This window comes from Equus quagga, chromosome 11 (assembly GCF_021613505.1).
Source record: "Equus quagga isolate Etosha38 chromosome 11, UCLA_HA_Equagga_1.0, whole genome shotgun sequence".
In the NCBI taxonomy this organism is placed as follows: Eukaryota; Metazoa; Chordata; class Mammalia; order Perissodactyla; family Equidae; genus Equus; species Equus quagga.
In genome coordinates this window covers 100,687,949-100,708,544 of record NC_060277.1, presented here as the reverse complement: position 1 = coordinate 100,708,544, position 20,596 = coordinate 100,687,949, and the positions used below count along the sequence as shown (strand labels likewise).

General features: G+C 54.0%; 1 protein-coding gene across 5 annotated transcripts; it reads left to right on the top strand.

Annotated features, from left to right (window-relative positions):
- Positions 1-5,925: 5,925 nt before the first annotated feature.
- LOC124246299 (transmembrane ascorbate-dependent reductase CYB561) lies at positions 5,926-20,074 on the top strand. Of its 5 annotated transcripts, none has more exons than XM_046674287.1 (6): positions 5,926-5,951; positions 15,314-15,531; positions 16,644-16,742; positions 17,012-17,115; positions 17,597-17,754; positions 17,974-20,074. In XM_046674287.1, the coding sequence occupies exons 1-6, from the start codon at positions 5,941-5,943 to the stop codon at positions 18,164-18,166; spliced, it is 783 nt and encodes a 260-aa protein (XP_046530243.1). In that variant the 5' UTR covers positions 5,926-5,940; the 3' UTR covers positions 18,167-20,074. The 5 variants fall into 5 exon arrangements, with proteins under 5 accessions (XP_046530243.1, XP_046530245.1, XP_046530246.1 ...); XM_046674289.1 differs by lacking the exon at positions 5,926-5,951 and adding an exon at positions 6,784-6,916; XM_046674290.1 differs by lacking the exon at positions 5,926-5,951 and adding an exon at positions 6,850-6,974.
- The last annotated feature ends 522 nt before the right edge of the window (positions 20,075-20,596 follow it).

The following is a 20,596-nucleotide window of genomic DNA, read 5'->3' as shown; positions in this document are numbered from 1 at the left end:
GGGGTGGAGCAGGGCTTAGTGAAACCTCTGACTCAGGACAAGTGTGCTGCTGACTTGCTGTGACCTTGGAAGAGTCACCCAGGCTTAGTGCCCTCATAGGAGACAGTGCCTCCCAAGACCACCCCCTTCTTTCTGCTTTTCCAGGTGCAGCTGAGGTCCCACTCTGGGAGAGGGTTGCCATAAAGCTATACCTGATGAACGCAGCCTGTGCCTTTGCCCATCTCCCACTCAGGGCATTCTCTGGGTCATGGCTTAGCCACCCTGCACTTTTGGCTCAGAGCGGCCACCACATCCTTGCCGCACTCCTGGCATGAGCAGCTTGGCCAAGAACCAGGGGACGTGGAGCCAGAGTTGGAATAACTTTAGGAGCCAAGATGAGAACTCAGCTGTCACAGGCTTTGAACAAAGTACAGGAGTCCCAGTCCTGCAGTTTACGGGGGTTTGTGGAGGCGAGTAGATGGCTATCATTATCAGCAGCTCCTCCTCCTGCCCTCCATGCCTCTACGGACACCACCCAAGGTTCTGGCCACCCCTGCACCCCAGGCCTCACTCTCTTGCTCCCCTGGGTCTTCCTTGCTCTCCATAATGCCCCTAGCACTTACATAGCAGGTCCTCGATGTTTGTTGACTGACTGACTGACTGACTGGATGACTCAGGGCAGGGAGGTGGGGATTGAGGACATGACTGGGATGCAAGCCTCCTCATGCTTTCCTTCCTGAAAGAGAAAGTGGTCCAGGCAAATGAGATGCTGGGGCTGGGTTCTGATGCCTCCTGCTCAGGCCATGCCATCAGCCACAGGGCAAATCTTCTGGGCTGGATGAGAGGAGCTTGGCAGTGCCCTACTGACTTGGCCCAATGTCCAGATTCTCAAGTGTGTGATGGATGTGGTCAGTGGCCAGATGCAACTTCAACCACGGGCCTACAGATACTTCTTAGACGCCGCAAGAATCACTGGGGGGGTCCTTGCTACAGACCTTTTATCTTCAACCTCTGCCCTCTCTAATGACCTGTTTACACTGCTGCTCTCTTCTCTGCACACACAGCTAATTTCTCCTCTGTTGGGGGCAGAGGAATGCCAGAGGGCACGGCGGAACGGAGGCGGCCACGCACATTCCTGCCTCCAGGCCTCTGCCCTTCCCTCCTCTTCACTCCTGGAATTACCGTCCCTAGATCTTCTCGCGACCTGCACCCCTCAGCCCCTCTTTGGAGAGCCTTCCCTGGCACTAGCACAGTCCTCACCAGCCCCCCAACCACCCCACCCCTTCCCCTGCTTGTGTTCTTCATAGCACTGGCTGCTGCAGGCAATTAGGTTTGTGTGTGTGTACGTGTGTGTACATACGTACGTATGTGTGTCTATATGTTGTGTGTTTGTTAGTTTACTTTTTAATGATCCGTCTCCCCCACTTCACATAAGTTACAGGAAAACAGGGATTTTGCCTTACCAATTTCTCTCTCTCCAGGGCCGAGAACAGTGCCTGAACCAAGTAGGTGCCCAATGATAAATAAATGGCAAGCAATAGGATATACTGGAGTATATGAGGAAGACATTTGGTGTTGTTTTTCCAAAAGGGGCTGACGTGGCCGTTGAGCATGCATTGTATATCTGCTTTAAGCATTTGCTTGTCCCAAAGGGAAGGACAAATGCCCTTAAGATGAAGATGTAACTTCCCCCGCATTGGCATTTCCTTAAGGATAAGCCTCTCTCCCTAGGCTGGGAATTGATTGCTGCGCTCACCTTATGATCATCCAGCTCAAGACAACAGACCTGCTACCTGCTGTGTCCATCAATCGCTGTGCTGACAGGGCAGTCTTGTGACTCTTGTAAAAGGGACATTCCTGACATATGTGATATATGCTCTTCGTTCCAAGACTGTATATAACCATTCCATACACCCCACTTCTTTGGTACCCTTTCTTCCTTGGGGAAGAAAGGCTCTGGGCTAGTCCTCAGAGCTGGCTCATAATAAACTCACCCCAATTTTGATTTATAGATTGGTTATGGATTATTCATATTGACACCAATAAGTCTTTGTTAAAAGAAAGGAAGGAAGGGGGGCTGGCCTGTTGGCCCAGCAGTTAAGTGCACACATTCCACTTCCGTGGCCCGGGGTTCGCCGGTTCGGATCCCGGGTGCAGACATGGCACCACTTGGCAAGCCATGCTGTGGCAGGTGTCCCACATATAAAGTAGAGGAAGATGGGCACGGATGTTAGCTCAGGGCCAGGGCCAGTCTTCCTCAGCAAAAAGAGGAGGATTGGCAGATGTTAGCTCAGAGCTGATCTTCCTCAAAAAAAAAAAAAAAAAAGGAAGGAAGGCAGGAAGACAGGCAGGCAGGCAGAGAGGGAGGAAGAAGAGAAAACGGACTTCCTCCTGACGGCCGCCTCCCCAGAGGGCTGCAAAGAAATGCACTGGGAGGTTGGGAAAGCCTACCCCTTTCGTTGCCTCCCACCTTGGGTGCCTAGTGCTATTGATGCAGGCTCAGTGAGCCGAGGAGTCAAAAGAAAGATTTCTCGGACTCTCAAGGTCTGGTAGTAGTGCTCCTTTATTCAGAGAATAGCATGGAGACAGGACCCACGGGCAGTGATGAGCTGCAAACATGGGTTGAAGGTGGGGCTAAATTTATAAGGCATAAGTGTGTGAGTTATCTCTTTACAAGACAAAGGAAAGATTATGTAAAAACGTTGTTAAAATGGTATCAGTGCAGCTGAGGTCTGGTTATTGGGTGGTCCTATAACTTTAGATAAGAATCAAATTGGATCAGGTCAGGACGTCCTATGCTTCCCAGAGGATGATGTAGGTCAGTGTGTAGGCCAGGACGCCTTGGGCTTTTCCCCCTGGGGCAGCCTTGATCCTCATCACTTACGGCACCTCCTGCACAATGCTTGTTCCCACACCTTCTGCACGAGGCTGGTTCCCACCACTGCTTTTCCAGCCCACGTCCTGTTCCCTTGGGGCCCAGAAGAGGTAAAAGCTGGCCTGACTGTCCTGATTCTCATCGCTTCTCCATCCATCCTGCGGTGTTATCTTGGCTTGTGGGCAGGTTACTCTTGTTTGTCTCAGTCTTGTTTTCCCAGACTGGACCAGCCTTGGGGTCAGCCTGGGTCCCACAGCCTGTGATGTCCCTCAGCCCAATCCCTTAACATTTTGGAGGTCCCAGGTGACTCACTGTCTCCATCGGTGGCTGCAGAAGCTTTTCGGCCATTCCCATGCCTTGCTGCCACTCCTGCCACCATCGCTGCTGCTCTGCTGGATGCTCTGGCTGCTCCCGCTGGGGCTGCTGCTTTTCTGGCCACCTCTGCTGTCCCTGAAGCTAGAAAACAGGTTTATCTCCCTGAGTGATTATAGCTCCATTTTAAGCTCACCAAAGTAGCCATGTGCTTTCAGATTCAGACTAGTTTTCTTTTCAAGGAAGTTGGAACATGTTCCTCAGGGAGTGGGCCTAAGGATGCCACCCTGAGCTGAAGGCTGCTCTCACCCTCTGTATGCTGGTCAGGGCGTGTGTCTTCCCATTGTGTAAATGCCATTCCAAGGCAAGGCTTTCCTCCCAGGCTGGCGCAGGCTTTGGTTCAGGCATGCGGATTCCGACAGTGGCCCAGGAGCCCCACGGTGTCCTGGTTAGACCTCCTCCACCTTCTGGCACAGTGCTCTTGCTCCTTTGGCTCTTTCTTCCGCAGGAACACTCCTGCCCGCTCCCTGCCGTCCTTTTGCCAGGTTAACCCCTGCTCATCCTGTAGCTCTATGAGTCTATGTCACACACCAGAGAAGCCTTCCCTGAGCCTCACATGTGGGTGAAGTGCCTTTTCTATGCATTAAGACCTGAGAGAACAGGGTTGTGCCTGTCGTGTTCATTGTGTCTCCAATGTCCCCAGCACCTGGCACATCGAAGGGACTCTCTTTGGTAAAAACTGTTGTGAAGAGTTCATGAACTTTGTGTGTTTGCATCTTACAGTGTGTTAGGACAGGGGGACCTCCTGTGCCTCAGCACCTCTGCCGCCCCAGCTTCCGCCTGAAGTAGGTGCTGAACAGGAGTTAAGTGTGTGTTCAGCCAGCTGGGGGTGGGGCAGCTTTGCTGGGAGGGGTCAGAATGGCTAGGACACCCCTCTCCTAGCAAGGGTAGGATTGCTAGATAAAATACAGGACACCCAGTTAGATGTGAATTTCAGATAAACAAAGAATACATTTTTAGTATATTACACGTAGGATGTGAGACATTCTTATGCTAAAAAATATTAAATTTAAATTTAACGGGAAGTTTTGAATTTAAAATAAAAAAAAAACAGGGCCTCCCCCGCCCCTTTCCTAAATCTTGTAACCCTAGTAAGAACAGATGTGATCAGCCAGGTGATCAGGGGATCTGAGGTCCTGTTTATGAGGTACATTCTGCTCACTGTCTTTGATCTTCCTGCTCTTTAAATGTTTTTGGCCAAAAAACAGGATGAGCACAAGGCGTGGTTTCCCAGAGCTGTCACCAGCACACTTAATCCAGGTTATCTCCTTACATCTCCACCCCAACCCCAGCCACTGGACGGGATGGTCAGGGAAGGCCTTTCTGAAGACAGGTGTTCAGGTTGAGATTTGAATGAGCCAAGTGATGATGGGGAAGAACATTCCAAAGAAGGAGGTGGGAGTGAGCTTGGCGGGTCTAAGGACCATGAAGGCTAATGTAGCTTTGTGAGCATGGGAAGAGAAAGGTTTGCATGGAAAACGCCCTGAGTCACATTCTCTGTCCCCAAGAAAAGGCCTTAAGGCTGCTCTCTTTTCCTGCCCCCCCCCCCCCCCCCTCACCGGGCCCCACCTGTAGGGTGGATACTTCTTTGGCTTCCAAGGCAGGAGTCTCAGCAGCAGGGAGGGGGAGGAAGGGAGTGTGAGGGTCCGCCCATCCTGGGTTGGGGATTCTGGCAGCAGGGGCCATGGTGCCCTGGTGCTGGACTGCAGCTTGGCGGGATCACTTGCTCTTTAAAATGGTTTGGTGGAGCCATGAGCCCTTAAAGCTAAGTCCCCAGGAGGCTGGTCCCCATGGAGTCACCCTACCTCACTCAGAAGGCCACCTGCATCCCCTCTAAGCAGACCCTGAGAGAACCGCTGGTGGGATGGGCTCTCCCTCCTAAGGGGAAAATGCTGCAGCCAAGGGCTGCAGGGCCATGGTGGGGAGGACCTCAAGGGTCCCGTAGCTCCTCTGCAGGAGTCTCTCTCCTGGCTTTGGAAGGGCCGATAGCCCTGCATCAGGAAGCTCAGCATGCACAGCGGGTTCCCAGCAAGGCTCTGCTCCTCTGTGATGCACTGCCCACCCCAGTCCTCCTCCTTCAAGCCCAAATATACAGGCCAAACAATGGGAAATGGCTCAGTTCCACATTCAACTCACAAGGCATTTGTTGCCTGCTGTTTGCCTGTTGGCACGCTAGGGAGGTTTCTTAATTTAAAATGTCCATTAACTCCCTCCAAGTGGAGAGCTACCCCAACAGAATTTATGTTCCTGGAGGGTTTAAGTTTGGTCAGTCTGACGGGGTGGGCCCAGCTGGGTTTGTCCTGTTGGAAGGTGTGCTCAGGGCAGTGGGCACCCTTGGGTGCCTTGCTATGCCCTTGAGAGTATGTTCTCTTAGTAATGGGGTACAGGGTCCCCAAGGCCATGGGAAGCCCACAGTGCTGGGGGGCAGGTGGGGGAGGGACGTCCCTCTGCTAAAGCTCATTTATGTCCCCAGGGGCGGAAACCCTCCTATCTCCAGGCCATTGGTGAATCTTGCCAGGCATCTGACGGGAAAGAACCTTTTGTTCTGAGCTTGTAGGAAGTCTGAGCTGGACTTGTTATGTACCCACAGCATTTCCTGGATAGGGGGCCTGGACCTGGCTGCAGTAGAGGCTGGCCCCCAGCCTCAGCCTTGGCACTCTCCTGTCTTAGTGGTTGGAGCAGGGGAGGTTGCCAACAGCAAGGTCGAGGCCTTCATGAGAGGCTGGTGAGAACTGGTATTTATCCTTAGGCTGGTTTGCTTGCGGGGAGGTGGGTAGTCAGTCTCGGGCTTTGCCCCCTGGCTTGGTTAAAGGGGGCAAAAACGTCACCTAGAGTGAGTGAGTGAGTGTGTGTGTGTGCGCGCGCGCGTGACGGTGGAATTGGGGAAGCGATAAGTCCAGCCTTCCTGTAGTGACACCTCCTCCCTCGGGGCTGGGAGGGAGGAGCGCATCCCCCAGGGCTGCAGGAGCTACAGCTTAGGCCAAGGCCCGGGCTGCATCTGACACCTAGTGGCCACCTGAGCCCAGGGCGGGGCCTGGGGAGTGGAGGAAAGAAGGTTGGAGGGAAGAAAGGTGGGGCGTGGAGGGAGGAGATCAGGAAGCAGAGACTCGGCCCTGGCAGCGCGGGGGTTCTCAGGCCGGCCTCCCCCAGCCCCGGCGAGCCCGCAGCCCATCCCCCCAGCCCCGCCCGCGGCCTCGGAGTCAGGCCTGGGGCGGGAGGGACCCTCACCCACGCAGACCCGCGGGCCCCCCCCCCCCCCCCCCCCCCCCCCCCCCGGGGCCCCCCCGCAGCCACGCCCCCAGGCCCGGCTTTCAAAGGTTACCCGAGCTCGGGTCCGGAAGGCCAGGTGAACGGCGGCGGCGGTTCTCGCCGCACAGCGCCCTGCGCCGCAGCCCCCGCCAGGCCGGCGTCCAGTGCGGGTCCGGGCTCTGGCGGGGCCCAGTCCCGAAGCCCGGGGGCCACCGGGGGCCAGGCCTTGTCCCCAGAGCGGGGGCACGCCGGGCCACTTCCGGGCCCCCGCCCGCCTCGCCGCCAACCCGCCACCGCCCGGTCGCCATGACGACGCCGCCGCGCAGTGACCGGCGCGGCTCGCGGAACCGGCCGGGCAGCCGGGGCGCGGCGCCGGGAGCTGGCGGGCCGGTCGGTGGCGCTGCGCTGTGGGCTCGAGCTCCGGGCCCGGCGCCTGGCCAGGTAGGCGACCGGGGCCGGGCGTTGCAAGCCGAGCCCCGGAGCCGGGAAGGGGGCCTAGGTGTGTGTTGGGGGACGGCGGGCCCAGGTGCGTGGGGGAGGGGGACGGCGGGCCCCCAGCTGCGTGGGGGAGGGGGAGGGGGACGGCGGGCCCAGAGGCGTGGGGGAGGGGGACGGCGGGCCCGGGTGCGCGTGTGGGTGTGTGGGGACTGCAGGCCCAGGTGCGTGTGTGTGTGTGGGGAGCACCCAGGGGTGTGTGTGGGGGACGGCGGGCACAGGTGCGTGTGTCACGGGGGTGGGGTGAGGGCAGTGGGCCCAGCGCCGGGACTGGGTGGCACCGCACCCGCGCCGGAACAGGCTGGGCTCCCGGAGCCGCCGCGACTGTTTCTCCTTCCCTCGGCCGCCGCCACCCCTGGCTCTCACCTCACCTGCTTCCCCAGGCTCTGGGCCCTCGAGCAAGGCCCGAGGTTACAGAGTGTGTCCTGCTCCTTCCTGGAGCGGTCAGCCTTGGGCCCCAGCTGGGCCTCTGTGCCGGCTCTGCAGAAGTTAGAATGGAGGGGCAGGTGACCCCAACTTTATCTTGGGCCCACGGCTAGTATTTTGCCATGTTCTAGAAACAAGGTAGGGTAGAAGTGGATCAATCAACATTTGCCACGACTCTTCTTTTGAAACCTGAAACCAAGACTCCGCCTGCCTCTTTCCTCTTGGGTTGACCTGTCTAGCTGGGATCCCTTCCTTCTTCTCCTCGTACTTCCCCAGCCTCTCCCTGTGAGAGTAGGACTTTCTCGTTTGGGAAATCCCTACTCATTGAGTTGGCTTTGGTGGGCCCTGAACTGTGGGTGCAGAACTGAGCTGAGGAAGGGATCTGCTGCTGCCTTTGAGACCTGGGTAGTGGCAGGGCCACCTCCTCTCTTTCCCTGCCCTTCCCCCCAGGGACCCTGGAATTCCAGACACATCTTCAGAGGCTGGCGCCCCTCCTGAGTCTTTCTCCTTCTCATGGAACCTCTCCTCTCATTCACTCTACCTTGGCAGTCTTTGAGGATTTTCTAAGACTTACTAAATGAAGCTCCGTCTTAGGACAACTGGATTCTGTTCCTTCATTTTCATAGCAAATGGAAAAAACCTAAAGCTTTGCCACCTTCTCGTAGATACCTTGATTTCTTTTTTTTTTTTTTTTTGAGGAAGATTAGCTCTGAGCTAACATCTGCTGCCAATCCTCCTCTTTTTGCTGAGGAAGACTGGCCCTGAGCTAACATCCATGTCCATTTTCCTCTACTTTATATGTGGGACACCTGCCACAGGATGGCTTGCCATTCGGTGCCATGTCTGCATCTGGGATCCGAACCGGCGAACCCTGGGCCACCGAAGCAGAACGTGCGCACTTAACCGCTGCGCCACCTGGCTGGCCCCTACCTTGATTTCTTTTGTGAAATTGGCTTGAGGTGGAAATTTGTAAATGCCAAGGTGAGCCCCGTACAGAGAAAGGGCTGCTACAGCCTGGCAGCCTCCTGCACCCGCAGTGGAACCACTCTGCTTGTCCCACTGCTTCCCTGCCCTCGCCACCTTCCCTTGCAGCAGAGCTTGGGCTTCTGCTAATTGGAAGTGGTTCCACAGCACTAGAAGGTCTTGGTGGAGGAGTCCACCCCAGATCCAGGGGTTTCTGCCCAGTGGGGGATGTGGTGGTGGACAAAGGGGAGTATGGATTTATTAGAAGGGTTCGTGCTATCTGATGCCATCTGGCTCTCTGTGGCCCCAAACCTATGTCAACAGCTTCTGATGTGTGACTTCCTAAGGTGCTATTAGGACCAGATTTAGTTTTTGTTACATTGCTATTTGATTGAATGCCTACAGTATGGCAGGCACTGTGCTGGGCACCGGTACATATTTATCTCACTTAATCTTTGCTATAGGCCAGTAAGGTGGGTCTCAGTATCTCTCTGCCTTGTGGATGAGGAAGCAGACTCAGAGAGGGGACTTGGTTTGCCCAAGGGCACACAGTCATCAACAGTGGACTGGCTGTAAAATCACTTCTCTGACCAGGGCTGCATGGTGACTTTCATGGGCCCTAGGCACTTTTTGCCTTGGTGGGCCCCTTTCTCCATAAAAAAAGAATGAAAATTATATTTTACAACTGTGTTGCTATAAAGACAAATATAATCCAGGCTGGATTAAAAATTAAAATATTTTCTTCAACCGTAAAAGTTTGTTTTTTCTTCTGATTTTAGCAGAAATAGTAACATTTTATTGTGGGTCCCACAAGTACTGGGGACCATGGCACCGAGCCCTTGTACCTAATGGAGAACTGGGCTCAGTGCCTGGCTTCAAGCTCTACTTGGGAGCTACTTGAGTGCCCTGCTTGACAGCTCAGCCCTCATTTTGCCTTCTCTTTCATCACATTCTAGGACATTCTAGGACAATTGAGCCGTTTCTTCCCTCATGCATCAAGAAAAGATCTAGCCCCCACCCCCAACACAATCTTCTCTAACCCAATTAAAACCTTGTTGTGGATAAGGAGGGCTGTGGCCAGGCCAGGCTCCCTGCCTCCAGGCTGTAGGACATGTGCAGAGTCTGGTCCCTATAATGAGATTAGGCCTAGTGGCCTTTTAATGAAACAGTGGGCATGGGAGGGAGAGTGGTGCTTAGCACGTTCGAGCCTTGCGGGTAGCTCCTGTCCCTGTTTGATTGCATTAAGTGGAGTCTGACTGCCAGTGTGTGTGGGAGGGAAGGGGTAACTGTCTCAGCCCTAGGTTCCAGAAGCTGCCAGAGCTGTCAACCCTATTCTGTGCTCTGACAGAAGGAGGTGGGCGGCTGTATAAGGGGCCCCATTAGCCCCCTCTGGTTCCAAGACTCTGGTCTCCTAGGCGAGGAAACCTTTGGGGTGTAGAGTGGCTGCTTCCAGGCCCTTGACACTGCTGCCCACACTTCTGCCCTGGGACCCCAGGAGGCCCCAGCACAGCTGGCATTCTGGGGGGGCCAACCCAGTTAGGAAGGAAGGGCGAGAGTGTTCTCGATGTCCAGATGGGGAAATGAGGGAGCGTAATTCAAAGGCATGTGCTTGCTAGGGAGTGAATCTCCACTGATTTCGAGGTCTGAAGATATAAATGTGTTTGTGGGTAGGTCACTCCAGCCAGAGTCGTGGAAATGTGTCCTCTCCTCAGTAGCGGAAGCAGCCCCTCCTTACACAAAGATAGGTTGTCACTTATGTTGAACCAAGTAAGCAATGGGGGGATGCTGTTGCTGACGGAATCTTTCAGTTTTCTGTAAAGCACAAAACCACTCACTACTTTGTCTTTTTGGTAAATCTGGATTTTTCACACTTAGATGTCGTCTGTAGACAAGGCACAGGCCTGCCCGAGGGAGGATAGTCTTGCTTGGTGTGAGTTTCCCTGTCATCCTTCATACCTGGACTTAGAATCACATTCAGATTGGAAGGGGGCATGGAGGAGACAGCTTGGGCCTCCATAATTCCAAAGGCCATTCTCTATCTCTGGCTTCCTCCTGGATGCCTAGGTACTGAGGCCGTATGGACCAGGAGAGCTGCCTTTGGAGCAACTGACTTAAAGATCTTGGAGCTACTTCGCCCTCTTGTCACCCCTTCTCTCTTAACCACCTGCCCCATCTTGCTGCCTTGTCTCCCAGGAGAGCCCACAGGGGACGTCAGTGCTCCATGCTCTGCTGGGTTTAAACTGCCTTAGGAGCATGGCTCCCGAAGGGTGAGGAGGACTGGCACTGGAGGGCGAGAGAGCCTGCTTCAAGTCAGCTTCCTTGGCAAGTGCTATTCAGATCCTTGAGTGGCGTCAATATTTGGAAAGCATGACAGCTCTACCCTAGTTACTGGGCAAAGCCATACCAACAACAGACAACCAGCTGCTCAGTGTGCCACTTCAGTGTGCAGGAGGGGGGAAACTGCCTTCAGTGTGTATAGTGGAAGGTGTTCTTGGAGGCCTGAGTTTAACTCGTGGCTTGAATTCTTACTACCCTTTACTTAAAAATCTGCATCTGCTCTGCAACTTGTCTGCAAGCCCCTTGAAGGCAGGGACCTTCATTACACAGATGCAGTGTCTTCTCTGTAGAGCTCCAGCATCCAGAAGTGTGGCCAGCGTAGAGTGGGAACTCAATGAACAACTGAGTGGAGCAGCTGTTTGCTGCTGATAATTTTGGGGAAGTCATTTATCCTCTTTGGGCCTCAATTTCTTCATCTGTCAAATTGGGATAATACTCCTATTGTACGGTTATTGCAAAGATTAAATGGGAGAATTTGGGAAGTGCTGGGTACAGAGTAGGGGCTCGCCAGCCAGCCCTGAGGTCCCCTGTCCTCCCATGCACACAGGCACGTGTCTCCACTCCTCCACTGTGGGGTGCAAACAGCATTAGGGTTATGACTTCTGAGGGAACTCAGGATGTGAATTTACAGTGTAGAACATTAAAGCCACACGTTTAGTCATTGCCATTGTGCTTTCCAATGTGTGTTTTCTTTTCAACACCACTAAGTACTTCTCCACCTCTCAGCAGACACTGACTGGGTATCCTGTAATTTAACACCATTATGACACTATCTACCTGGAGATAGCATCAGATCCCACAGGTTAAGGGTACGGTCCCACAAGACTGCCCACCCCCACTCTTCAGATGCCAATCCCAAATCCAGGTTGTCCGTTGTGCTTCTAACAACAGGCTGTAGTTAAGAGGTTTCCGCGGCCCCCTCTTCAAGTTACACTAATTTGCTAGAGCAGCTCACAGAACTCACAGAAACATTTTATTTACTAGATTACTGGTTTATTATAAAAGGATATAACTCAGGACATCCAGATGGAAGAGGTACATAGGGCAAGGTCCAGAAGGGTCCCAAATGCGGGAGCATCTGTTCCCAGGGAACTGGGGTGTGCCGTCTTGCCCCAGAAGCTCTCCGAATGCCATCCTTTTTGGGTTTTTATGGAGGCTTCATGACACAGGCATGCTTGATGAAATTGGCACTGGAGATGGGACTCAATCTCCAGCCCCTCTCCCATCCCCAGAGGTCGAGGGGTGCGACCGAAAGTTCCAACCTTCATCACAAGGTCGGTTCCTTTGGCAACTGGTCCATCCTTAGGTTACCTAGGGGCTTTCATTAACATAACTTAACAAATGACACCTTATCACTTTCTTCACTAGGGAAATTCCATGGTTTTAGGAGCTCCTTCCCATATACTTATTATAAATCATGGTATCACAGCTATGAAGAGAACCTCACTCTGATTTCTGCCCGTCTCATTAGGAGGTTGGTTGGGAGGGAAAAAAGCAAGCTCTGGCTAGCCTCACCACCCAGTAGCTCCAAGATTGTGGAGTGACAATTCCTTTGCTGCCCTGAGCTCCCACCTCTCTCCTTTGTATTCTCCTTGGCAGAAAGAAGTTATGGCAGGTCAACCCACGGCAGAGCATGTTCCTTCTGTTCTTCCTAATTCAGAGCTAATCAGATTCTGACCGTGCCCTGGGCTCTCTGGGGATGAATCTAATAAAGGAGGGGAGGGCTGCATTTCTCTGTTCAGTAAATCTTTCGTGTTAGAGTTGGGCAAGGGATTAGATCCCCCAGGAAGAGTAGCACGCACTCCCTGCCTTCAAGGAGCTCACAGGGTTCTTTAGCAGAGAGGCACACAGGAGCTGGACGTGAGGCAGAACACCAAGGCGGGTGAGTACACCCCGGGCCAGCCTCGGGGATGCGGAGGAGGGGGACAGAGTGATGAACAAAATGCCCATTTCGGGCTCTGGAGCAAATCGATAGGGGCAGAGGGTGAGTGGGGAAGTAGAGGCGGCAGCTGTTGCAGAGAGCAGGGAGTGGCTCCGGGGAGTGAGGTGGAGGGAGTGACAGCGGGTTGTGTTAGAGCCAGTGAACAGGGAGGGTCTCCTCTGAGTGGACTTGGTAAGAAAACAGTGCGGGGCTCCAGATGGAAAAGGAGTTAGGATCATGTTACAGAGTTGGCATTTCCCTGGCAGGCAGTGGGCAGCCCTTTGTGCTGGGTGGAGTGACATGACTTGGGGTGCTGGCTTTGTCGCTATTCCTAGCGGGTCAGGCAGATTGAAGAGTAGAGAGACGGCACGGAAGCTCCATGCTGGCTTGGGTGGTGGCAGTGAAGATGGCAAGAGCCCTGGGGGAGGGCTCCTAGGATTTGGTGGCCTGTCTGGAGGCACCAGTGCTGGGACTAGGAGAAGGGCAGCCATGGTAGCTACCTGTGAGGTCAGGAGAGGACCTGGTTATGACGATGGGGAGATGATTTTGACTTGGCTGTGCTCAGTTGGAAGTGTGTGAGGGATGTCCAGGTAGACATGTTTGTGGACAGTCAGAAATGGGGTTTATATTTGGGAAAGAGGACAGAACTACTGCTAGATTTAGGAATCACTGGTATAGAAGTGACCGATAGGGAGAGAGGCAAGAGTTCCCGAAATAAGTGTTCACTGTGCCCAGGGCTTCTGGAAACAGGTGTTCCCACCTGCCATGGGAGTGTTTCTGAAAGGCGAATTCACAGAATGTGTCAAAAACCTAAAAAAAGAACATGGTTCTTGCTGTAGGATTCCATTTCTCCATTTAGGAATTAATTAGACAAGTGTGTAAAGATGATCACATAGTATCGTTTATTTAGTGAAAAACTGAAAGCTAGCTAAATGCTTAACAACGGGATTGGGTAAAGCATGGAACAGCCACACAATGCATTACTGTGAGGTTATTAAAATCATGACACAGATGTATATTCATTGACTTGGAAAGATATGAATGGTCTACCATTAAATTAAAGCAGGTTAGAAATTGGTATGATCCTGTTTCTATAAAAGAATGTATGTTTCTGGAAGAAAAGCATGTAAGGACATAAATGAAATGTTGATCATGTGTAATTTCTTTCTTTTGGCTTATCTGTATTTTATTGGAGGGAGAGTGTATTAACACCACCCCCTCTGCTTTTTTTTTTTAATGGTAGAGTTGCCAATACTTGTCAAATGTGGCAGAGAGCACTGGGGGGTAAAGATAGCCTGGTCGCCAGGGGGACAAGGCCAGGCAGCCTGGAAACTAATTCTTGAGCACTTACAGGGTAGCAGGCATGTGCTGGGTGTTAGAGGGTGACCCAAAGTCAGTCTGTTGAACATGTCTGCTGAGCTGTCATTCTCTGCTGACAGCAAAGGAGAAGCAGGAGTTCCCACTGCTGCTGGGAGAGGCCGGGACGGTGGGGAAGCGGTGAGTTGACAGCCATTGAGGGGGCGGGATATTGAGTGCTCTGCCCTCTGTGAGCAGTGGCAGTGCCCTTCTCTGGGCACAGGCTGCTGACAGCAACAAGGCAAACAAGTGGAGGCCATGCTGTTCATCGTCCGCCTCCTCTCCTCCCATTCCCCGGCTGCCTCTCCCACCTGGTGTGTGGGCCAGGGCTGGGCCCCGGGGTCTGGAGAACACCAACTCAGGGTGAAGAGCTGGCATGAAGGTCATCCTGGGTGAGGCTATGGAAACACTGCTCGCCAGGAAATGCGCTCGCCGTGCAGCCCCCTGAGCAAGGCTTTCCTAAACCTCCTCAAGCCGTCCTTTTCTTACCTCTAGACTGGGTACAGTAACATACCTGCTTTACTGTCCTTTCACGGGATGGTTGTGAGTTAAGTTTGTGTATGAAATGCCCCATGAGCTCCGAAAGGTGAGGCTCACCTTGTAGGTCTCATTTCTGGGGCCTGCGGTTTTGGAAAGCTTGCCTGAGGGAGGAGTGCAGGTCCAACCCCGCCTGGTCGTGGAGGACGAAGGAGAGGCAGGAAGGGAAACAGGCTACAGGGCTGCTGCTATGCCCCACGTCCTGTCAGGCAAAGCAAGTCAGCGCAGGTTTCTTCACAAGCCTGGTGGAGGCCTGCCCTGGGGGCTGGGCCCGGGCCCAGGGGTGGGCAGGACTCCTTCTCAGCTTAAAAACCGGGCATGGGGCAGGTAGGCTCTCTATTTCTCACCCCACATGTACTTTATGATCCATCTGGAGGGAAACATGTGACTAATCCTCTCCCTTCGAGGAACTTGCTCACTTCTCTGTCTTCTACTGTGAACCCCACTTGAAGAACCTCAGGGCCTCATGACCAGCAAGTAAAGCACAGGTGTGGGCCCTCCTGCTCTTGCCAGCATTTGGAGGCCCTCTACTTGCGCCCCCGTTGCCTGTGGAACTCCTGGCAGCTCACAGCCCGATGTTGGGTCTGGGGTGGGGCTGGCTGTGCCCCTCCTGCCGAGCTGCTTCTGAGCCCTGGGATGGGGGGCGTAGAGGGTCTTGGAGAGGGCACGGTGAGTGCTGCTTTAGCACAGCGGCCTGGGGAGTGGGGCAGAGAGGAAGGTGGCAGGGGGTTGGCATTGGGGGGCTGGAATGAATCTTCTGGAGGTTGTGGTTGCTCCTCTGAGCTCTGCCATCTTTCCTGCAGTGCCTGCCTCAGCATGGAGAGCCGTGCCAGCATGGCACCCGCCCCCAGAGCACTGCCTTACTACGTGGCTTTCTCCCAGCTGCTGGGCCTGACTGTGGTAGCCACGACTGGTGCTTGGCTGGGTCTCTACCGAGGTGGCATCGCCTGGGAGAGTGCCCTGCAGTTTAATGTGCATCCCCTCTGCATGGTCATAGGCCTGGTCTTCCTGCAGGGAGACGGTGAGTCTCGCCCAGTGCTCCCCTGAGCCACTCTTCCTGAGACAGGCAGTTTGCAGGGACTCTGTAACCCCCGAGGGCTCTCACAGCTTGACAAATCTTAGATTCCCGGAAAGACAGTCAGAGAAGGAAGCTGGCTTACAGCCTGGGGACACTGGGAATCCAACTCAAAGGCCCTGAGGTTGGTGGGTGGCGACTCCTTTCCCACTTGTCCCAGGTCCTTCACCTCCTGCTTCAGCAAGCATGCGTGTGCTTCATAGAGTGGAGGTCCAGGGCTGGGCCATGAGCTGAGGCTGGCTTCTGCAGGTGCAGTTTGAAGTTGGGGGACAAATCTGAGTGTGTGCACGCACACTTCTGTGTGTGTGTGTGTGTGTGTGTGTGTGGCGGGGGGTAGATGCTGGATTTGGCAGTGCCAGAGCTCTTCTCTCCGGGGTAGGAGCCAGGTAGTGCTTGGCCCCCACTCTGCCTTGAGGTCAGGGGTCCGTGGCCTTCTCCTTCTGGTAACAAGAAAGCCAGATCTATATCTGCTTGACCCAGTCTTCCTAGAGGTGGTCCTGGTGACAGCCACTCCCTCAGCAGCAGAACCTAGGAAGCATTCCCTGCCTGGCCCTGCCCGCCTCAGCCTGGTGAGGGGGGATTGGCTTGGGATCACCAGCTTCTGCTTTGGGAACCAGAGGTTTCCCAACAGGGGAGCCTGCTTGCTAAAAGTAGTGAATATCTGACCAGGCTTCAGTATTGGACTGTTTGAGGATCATCATAGCTAAAAAGGTGAACTCAGAAGCTTGGTGACGCCTTGGTGTGACTGCACCATGAGCCTAAAACAACAGCCTGGAATATATAGGGCACTTGAGAAGAAGGTGGTGGGGTGGGGGGAGGGGGGAGTGTGGGCCGGAGGAGGTGGGGGTTAGGGCAGAGCAGCCTGAGGGTGCCCTGTCCGAGGGTCCCTGCTGGGCCCCATTGAGCCTTGTTTTCTCTTCCATTTCCTGTGCTGGGGTACCTCAACAAGCCCTTCACTCAGATAACCTCTCCAGCCAAGGTGTAGCTCCTTGCTGCCCGGGGCAGGAGGCCTTGAGCTCTGGTCAGTGTGCTGACTTCCCCTATCTCATTCCTGGAAGCCCTGCTGGTTTACCGGGTCTTCAGGAACGAGGCCAAACGTACAACCAAAGTCTTGCACGGGCTGCTCCACGTCTTCGCCTTCATCATCGCCCTGGTGGGTGAGTTCCTGGGCACAGCTTCCCTCCCTCCCATCTTCTGACTTGGGGGAGTAGCTGCTTTGTGTGTCTAGTTCCCACTCCAGTTCTGTTATGGTCCACCCCCCTCCCTCCTCCTCCTTCTAAGCATCCCAGGCAGGGACATTGGGTGCTGGCAGCCATTGAGCTGGGATTAGAGCCCAGAAGTCCCGGTTACTCGAGTTTCCCTTGGGTCACCTCACCCCTCCCTTCCCCGTCGCCTGTCCTCACATGACCCCCTGTCTTTGGTCCAGGCCTGGTGGCCGTGTTCGATTACCACAGGAAGAATGGCTATGCTGACCTGTATAGCCTACACAGCTGGTGTGGCATCCTGGTCTTTGTCCTCTACTTTGTGCAGGTGAGTCCTTTCAGCCCCACAGCCATGGGGGAGGGGGCGCAAGGAGGGGAACCAGGCCTAAAGCAGTGTGTGTGCCATACAAGGCTCCATTTTCCAGGGTGTGTGCCCAAAGGTGGAAGAGTTGCTTTAGTCCAACTGGATGCTGCTTTCAGATTCTGACATGGGTACAAAGCCAGGATTTTACAGGTGAGGGTGCCTAGATCCAGGCACCCTTCCAGCTGACGTGGTACATGTGTTTGGCCATAGGCCCCATCTTCTAAGTGTAAAGTGTGAGGAACCAAGACCAGGTCTCAAGAGTCAGAGGCCTGGACCTTTCCCATAAGTGCTTAGTGCTCCCCTCACTACTCTTAAGATGGAAGAAACCAAATGGGCGGATGGAGGGGTTCGCAGTCCTTGTGTGGAAGCAGACTGCTTGGGACACCTCGGGTTGGTTAGGCTGATGGCCAGCTCAGTCTCTGGCCCGCCTTGCCTTTCCTTCTAGTGGCTCGTGGGCTTTAGCTTCTTCCTGTTCCCTGGAGCTTCGTTTTCTCTGCGGAGCCGCTACCGCCCCCAGCACATCTTCTTTGGCGCCACCATCTTCCTCCTGTCTCTAGGCACAGCCCTGCTGGGCCTGAAGGAGGCGCTGCTGTTTAAACTTGGGTGAGTGTCCTGTGCCACGATTGCCTACAGAGAATGACCCCTGTCCTCTGCTCCCCTGGACATCTGCCTTCTGAGCCAGCTTTTGGTGGAGTTAGCCAAGCAGTGGTTTTTCTCTCTGGGTGGGGCACGGACATGGCATCTTTCTGGCCCAGGTGCGAATGGCATTTGGAGTAACAGTGACCCCTTGGGTGGTGTCTCCCTTCCACCTTAACTCTGCAGGACCAAGTACAGCACGTTTGAGCCAGAGGGGGTGCTGGCCAATGTTTTGGGCTTGCTGCTGGCCAGCTTCGGCGTGGCTGTGCTCTACATTCTGACTCGCGGTGACTGGAAGCGGCCACCCCAGGCGGAGGAACAAGCTCTCTCCATGGACTTCAAGACGCTGACAGAGGGTGACAGCCCCAGCTCCCAGTGACAGCCTGCTCTTGTCCTGCGGGGAGGGGCCTGGCTGTGGCCGGCCTCCTCAGGTCTGGGGGTTCCCCTAGGTGTCTTTCCCACGCCCCGCTGAGGCTGTCTTCAGAATCAGTGGCTCCCGGGAGGGGCTCGGCCTAGTGGGTGGGGAGTATGGGCAGAGTGCCTCTTTGGGCGCTGATTTCTGGGGTTCAGGGCTTGGCCTCCTGTGCTTCCCCTCCTTGCTGCTGCTTTAGCATCCTGTTAGTCACACACAGCCCCCTGCCCTTGTTTTCCCTGTCAGCCCCTCAAATGGAGAAGCTTTGGGTAGGCTTTTGGGTGGTTAGTCCTGGTCGCAGAAGCTCAGATCCCTGAAGGAGATGGAGAGCAGCTCCCCGCTCGAGGCAGCGGATGCTGGGCCGAGTCCAGTGGCTACAGAGAGCAAAAGGCTGTGGGAGAAACTGCGGGGCCTCAGCGACAGGGCTGGCAAAGCCAAGACCTGCTTTGTGTAACACTGAATTCAAACCAGGAGTCTTGCTAGCCTGAATAACACGTGGTATGAATGGGCCCAGTCTTTGGCAGTGGAGCAAGTGATATTATGTGTAAAATATGTTGGTGTTCAGAGCAAGGCTCCCCAGGAGACGGGAGGGACTGGCCCCTGGGAAGTTCTGGAGATGTGGCTTTGGCCCAGCTGAGTCTTGAGGCTTCCCTTTCTTTAACCCTTAGCCCCAGGATGGCTTTGCTAGAAGAGGAGATGGGGCACAGGACTTCAGACAAACCTGCCATTGGCAGCTGACAGCAGTCGAAAAAGGAAGGAGATGGCCCCCTGCATAGGCTGTTGTGGGTGGTGGGTTATCTTGCAGCTCACTCCTGTAGGGGCTCCACCCCCCACAGTGGCCTGCGCCTCCGCCAGCGAGCTCCCATTGTCCCCACCCTCATGAGCTAGCTCAGACACTGCTCTGACCGGAGGCCGAGGGCACAAGCCTTTTTTTTTTAAATGAAAAGCTGCTGCTGTTGCCCCCTTTCCCTTTTGATGGGGAAGGCAGAGGCTGCTTGCTTCTGTTCGGGAGGAAAGTCCCATCCTCTCTTACCTGGGGCCCATCTTTGCAGGAAATTGGGACTGAGTCAGAATCTGATTAATTCCCCCAACCCCCTAACTGCATTATGCTGTTGGATGAGTCACTGTTGGGCTTTGGTCTAGGAATAATGTGATTAGAGCATGGATCTTGTGTTTCCTGGACTTGGCAAATGCTCTCTCCTTGTTTTCTGGGCTTTGAGGAGCATGACATTGTTTGAGATGGATGCAGTTTACTTAAATGGAGAAATTAATAAAATTTCCAAATCAGACTACTGTTCTTTTAACGGTTGCCTTTTTCACACCTAACTGCTGCCTAGGAGAAAGTGGCTAGTTTCCATTACTGCTCAGATTCCTAATGCTCAGCTTTCGCCTTGGGTCCTGCCTCATGTGGTACCACTTCTCAGAGTAGGGGGCTCTGGCCCAGCGCCCTCCCCAGCAGGCCAGGCTCCTGGCGAGCCTTCCCCATCAGGGCTGCAGGGTCCCCCCACTGCCCCGCCCCCCATTTAGACTGTATGCTCTGCAAGGGCAGGGGCTCCATCAATTCTTTCATCACCTGGCACACACTTGTATAGTCAAATGTTTACATGTGGGAAAACTCCACCTTAGACCAACTCCCACAGGACAATTGTGTCTCTCTCTTGCCAGAATGCCATGTACAGAAATGGAACCTTAGATTTACAATAAAAGTCTGTAAACTCTTCTGTTTGCCAAAGTGTATGTTGGATGACTAAGGATCCAAAAAGCCCCCTGAAAGCTGACCAATGGCAGTTTATTTTGTTTTGCCTGTGGCCAGTCTTCTGTGAAGTACAATGTAGTGTTGGTGCAACAGATGATTCAATAAATGTCTACAGCAGATCTCTCGCCTGTTGTCTTCATTTACTGTGGCAGTAAAAGGAGCCAGTGCTTCCAGCAGAGTCAGATAAAGTTAGTTCTATTAGGGTTGAGAGAAAGTGAACTTTCCAGGCTGGGCACACAAGGGAAAGTGATTAATGATATTTATCATGGCGCAGGCTCTGAAATGGCCCAGTGGCTGTCCAGTCTCTGGACCCAGGGGGAGGCTCTTCCGCGTGGTTAGAGAAACCCTTTTCTCAACCCAGAGTGGCCTGGAGAGTGGAGCTGTGAGAGCCTGATAAGGGCCTTGGCAAGAAAATCCCCTCAGTATTCAATTTTTTCCTTTTAAAAAGTGTCTCTTCGTTCCATAAGAAGAGGAGCAAAGCTTTGAGAACAAGCTGAGATTCCACTTTAGATCGATTCCTAAGGCTCAGGCTAGAGATGTGTTATAGTGAAGTTGGGTGGGGGCTCCCCTGGGACGTACTGTGTGTCCTGAAAAGCACCATCACTGAAAACAACTTCAGAACTTACTGAGGGGGCTCACTA